The sequence below is a fragment of the Copidosoma floridanum genome, unplaced genomic scaffold, assembly GCF_036245765.1.
Source record: "Copidosoma floridanum isolate Cflo_tuat_1 unplaced genomic scaffold, Cflo_Japanese_pri ptg000013l, whole genome shotgun sequence".
Lineage (NCBI taxonomy): Eukaryota > Metazoa > Arthropoda > Insecta > Hymenoptera > Encyrtidae > Copidosoma > Copidosoma floridanum.
Genome location: NW_028321890.1, coordinates 30492553 through 30497044, shown reverse-complemented (window position 1 = coordinate 30497044; position 4492 = coordinate 30492553). Strand labels below are relative to the sequence as shown.

The 4492-nt window shown below is 36.7% G+C and overlaps 1 protein-coding gene across 1 annotated transcript; it reads right to left on the bottom strand.

Annotated features, from left to right (window-relative positions):
• Positions 1 to 462: 462 nt before the first annotated feature.
• Positions 463 to 3169, bottom strand: GCC88 (GRIP and coiled-coil domain containing 88 kDa). Its single transcript, XM_014354938.2, has 8 exons — positions 2982 to 3169; positions 2864 to 2901; positions 2614 to 2787; positions 2398 to 2543; positions 2043 to 2286; positions 1669 to 1969; positions 874 to 1603; positions 463 to 789 (listed from the first exon to the last, which is right to left on the bottom strand). The coding sequence occupies exons 1-8, from the start codon at positions 3052 to 3054 to the stop codon at positions 618 to 620; spliced, it is 1878 nt and encodes a 625-aa protein (XP_014210424.2). The 5' UTR covers positions 3055 to 3169; the 3' UTR covers positions 463 to 617.
• Between the last annotated feature and the right edge of the window lie 1323 nt (positions 3170 to 4492).

Here is a 4492-nt window from a genome sequence, read left to right as displayed (position 1 = left end):
ACCCACGGAGAGCTGTCGATAGCTCTTGGGCTGTCGTGCCAGATCCAAGTTTATTGACACGGATCTCCCTCTCTCTCTCCGTCCGGCTTTTTATAAGCTCATTTACCTATAAGCCGTAAGAACTTATCGTTCGGCATTACGAATAGGACATAAGATAGGTGTACACATAAGTACCGGTATATACCAATAACAGCCGCAGTCACACCCAACACGCGCTTCGTTTCACCTTCTCTTCTCTGCCGTTTCTTCCTGCAGGTACACGTACGGCTCGTTTCCTATGTACGTAAGTTCTCTTTCGCTGTATGTACCTGTATGAGTACTGCCAACTCCGGTCGATGAGCTTTCAAGACGGTAATATTTAACGCGTTCGGGCAGTCCTCTCATTACGGGTCATTTTGCAATACTCGTTTTTTTCTCCTCTATAATGAACTTTTCTTCATGATTGCGCTTTACAGTGATATTTACAAATTTATTTTAGCATATATTTTACAAGTATACATGTACATATTTACACAGATCGATAATTGGTGCATCCCTCCGAAAAATCTTGGTGCATGAGAGTTGCGGCCCGCAACTGGGATACATGCGTAATAGCGTTCAATTAGAAAAGGCTATCGTCATTTATGCTTTGCGAGCTTATCGATTTCTTCCCCCGTGAAACGCAAGACCGTAGTAATGGCATTGAGCATATGGCACTTGCGTGCACTGTCGTTTGTCGTCAAATAGTTGAGGACAACATTTTTCAAGTACTCGAGATTTGCTCCTTCCCGCGATTTGGACGCTTCGAGCCTGAAAATAACGTTCATTCGACCATTCGAACCATTTACTTCAATTTTACCATCGTAATAATTGCTTGCACATGCATCATCCTACCTTTTTATCTGAGCGTCCAATTTCTTAGTTTCCTCTTCGTGCTTTTCTGCAAAGCGAAATGAATTTCTCTCGAGTTCGCGGATAGTTGCTTCCAGTTGCATGTTTTGCTTCCGTAAGCCGGAAATCTGAACTTCTTTCCTCGCAAGCTCTTGCGTGTAATAAATCATAGGAGTATTGTTGTCGGCCGTCAAGAGTCCGGATGTCAAATCGATGGCCTCGTTCTTCAAACTGCCCTGTTTTGAAGAAAAGCTCGACGATTGACCACCAAACTCCGATATATTTTTTCTCGAAAGTAAAACGTCAAAGGTTGACTTGAGCATGTGAATTTCTTTATCCTTCTCCTGTATCACGGACAGTGAGCGTTCACGCTGCTTCAAGAGTTGCTGCTCCAAAGTTGCTATTTTGTTCAGGCACTCGTTATTTTTTTGCGCCAACAACTGCTCGGTCTTCAAACAATGCTCTTGCATCATCTGCTCTTGTTTTTCTAATTTTGTTTTAAAGTCTTTTTCCTTTTTGGTCATCTCGATAACCAGCATGCGTAATTTTTCCTCCAAATTCTTTGCGTGAGATTTTTCTTTGTGTAATTGTGTATCATCGTTTTCGTGACTTTGTGGATTTTTTGGAGCCATATTCACTTTTAATGCCTCCAATTCCGTTAATACAGCCTCATACTTTCCTTTGTACACGATATCTTGACTTTTATCACACAGTTTTAAATTATTTAATAAATCTGAAAAATCATCGCTTCATGAATATTGTTACAAAAATATAATCCGACAACAACACAATCATTACCTTTGATATTTGCACATGAATTATCTTTATCTAATTCTAACAACTGAAAATAGAGATTTTTTATTTTTTCTGCCAGTTCTTGGGGACTGTCATGATTATCAAACTTTTTATTACTTTGTAACTCATTCAGTTGATCTTTAAGCTTGTGGATTGCTTTTTGATCTTGCTGACGTAATCTATCGTAGCCTCCAACGATATCTGATAACTCCGCAAGTCGAGCCTCTAAGCCAACGACTCTTGATTCGTGACTGGCAGCTAAAGCCTTTGCCTCTTGTTCAGCAGCTGCAGCTCTTTTTTGTTCCTGTATTAAAATAATAATTTAAAAGCAACACAATGAAAAGTGTATGACATTGGAAAGAATAGTTTTACGTTACCTCGATGATGGCATTTCTGTGCTTCTTTTTCATCGATGACATTTCTGATTGAAGGCTCAACAACATGGTAGGAGTTTCATTCGCCACCGCTTCTGCTTGCTTCAGTTTATTTTTCAGAACATCGAGTTCCGCTTCAAGAATTTTATTTTGGGTTTTGGTTGACACACTACTTTTCAATTCCTTCACTTGCATTTCTAATTGTTCTCTTGCTTTTTGCTCATTACGGATTATTTTTTGCAGTTCTCTAAAAATCAAAATTTTTTAATGCATACGATTTAACCTCACAAAAAAAAAAAAAAAAAAAAAAAAAAAAAAAAAAAAAAAAAAAAAAAAAAAACAATAGAAGGGTAATCACTTTGTAGCCTGTGCATGATCAGCTTGTTCTTTTTCTCTTTCATGGCGCTCCATAATTAACTTATACTTGAAATGTTCAACTTCCGATGTAGCATGACCGTGAATTCTCTTTATTTTTTCTTTCATATTTTTTATTCCTCTTTCATACTGTAAAAAGTGCTCTATTATCGTCTCACGCTTAAGTTATAAAAATTCTATTTTATTCATATAACTTTACCTCCTCACGTTCACTTCTGATTTGTTTCTTTTCGCTCTGAAAATTCGCTTCCATTCTTGACTTTTCCGCTGACAGTACAGCTAAAGAATTCATCAGAGTTTCGAGTTGTTTTTGCAAATCCTCAACCGTTTCTTCTGCATCATCGTTTTTGGCAACAATATTTGGTGATTGAGTCTATAATGAAAAGAATTTGACAAAAAACATGATCCTTTCTCTACAGAAAATTTTCTATAGCCAAAAAAACACTCACTTGCAACTCATCTTTACTGCTACTGAGTTCTTCCATGTCTATGATAAGTACAACAATACAGCTAATATAAATAACATATTGTCTTTTATAGTTTTAAAATTTATAAGCTTATCTATACCTTTGAGGTTATTTTGCGAATCTGGTTGCTTTTTCGATCGCTTCTCCTTTGATATTTTCGTAGAATTTTCCATTTTTCAGCTTATCTCTATTATTATGATTAGTAGAAAAAAAATGAAATGCACAATTGCGACTGCATTTTAATAACTACACTGTTTAATATGCCCTTTTTATAAGGAACACACGTCAACACTCTCTCAGCCTTGTTTGTTGACATGAAATGTCAGATGACTAGCAGACAAAATTTTTTGTGAGATATGGGGTGTATTCCGCAAATGCTGCCAGCAGTTAAGTTACGTTACGTAGGTCGTGGTAATGGTAACGCCGCATGGTCGGGCAGCGCTAGCGTCAACCTGTACTAACTGTCGGTGGGTTCCGCATGTCAACAAACTTTGATATTTTTTACTGTTTTCGCTCCCATGCCATCTGATATTTCGGAGTTTGTTGACATGCGGAACCCACCGACAGTTAGTACAGGTTGACGCTAGCGCTACCCGACCATGCGGCGTTACCACGACCTACGTAACTTAACTGCTGGCAGCATTTGCGGAATACAGGCTAAGTATACGTCCTTCACCGCCTTTTTCACTAACGTTTAGAATAATGATTGAGACAATCAATGATTGTATCATGAGTTTTTGTATAAAGTTCAATTTATACAAATAAGTTGGTAAATATAGGCACACATGATTAATATTTAAACATTTTAAGCTGTATAAATATATAACATAGATTCCAAATATGCATTATTACCGCTGGAATATGCTAACAAAACCAAATATCCGTCTTTCTCACCCAGCAAAATAATAGGTATCTGTATAATCCTGTATCAATTTATTGCACACATGCGAAATGTTCAATGACAGTAAACAATGACATAATTTCAAACTTTACTTTTAACTCTTCATTTCACACGTAATTTTACAATGCAATTGATAAATTATTATTCATACAAAAGTATTAATATTCTTATAGGAGGTCGATTTTCAGGCAAAAGATTATTTGTAAACTTGCCGTAAACAGCACAGCCAATGTCAACTTTTTATTTTCTATCTACACAACTAGTTGCGGCTGGTTTTAGCGTTTCAGATTTCTAAACTAAAAAGTGGCCCTAAAATTCTGAAGGAAAGCTTTAGATATTTTAGGCCCTAGAGCCATGTTGTCAATTATAAACCAGCCGCAACTTATTTGACAGATACAAAATGAAAATTCAACATTTTCTGTGCTGTTTGCGGCAAGTTTACAATTTATATATTACTCAAAAGTATGAATATATAGGAGGTCAATATTCGTATAAAACATACACTGCAAACTTGCCGCAAGCAGCACAAACATCGTTAATTATTTATTTTGTATCTATTTCAAGAGTTGCGGCTGGTTTATAAGTGACTAAATGGCTCTAGGGCTAAGCTGCCTAAAGCTCTCCTTCAGAATTTCAGAAGCAATTTTTGGCCAAAAAAATCACGACCGCTAGATGGCGCTGATCCTAATGATTATAACTACTTATAGTAG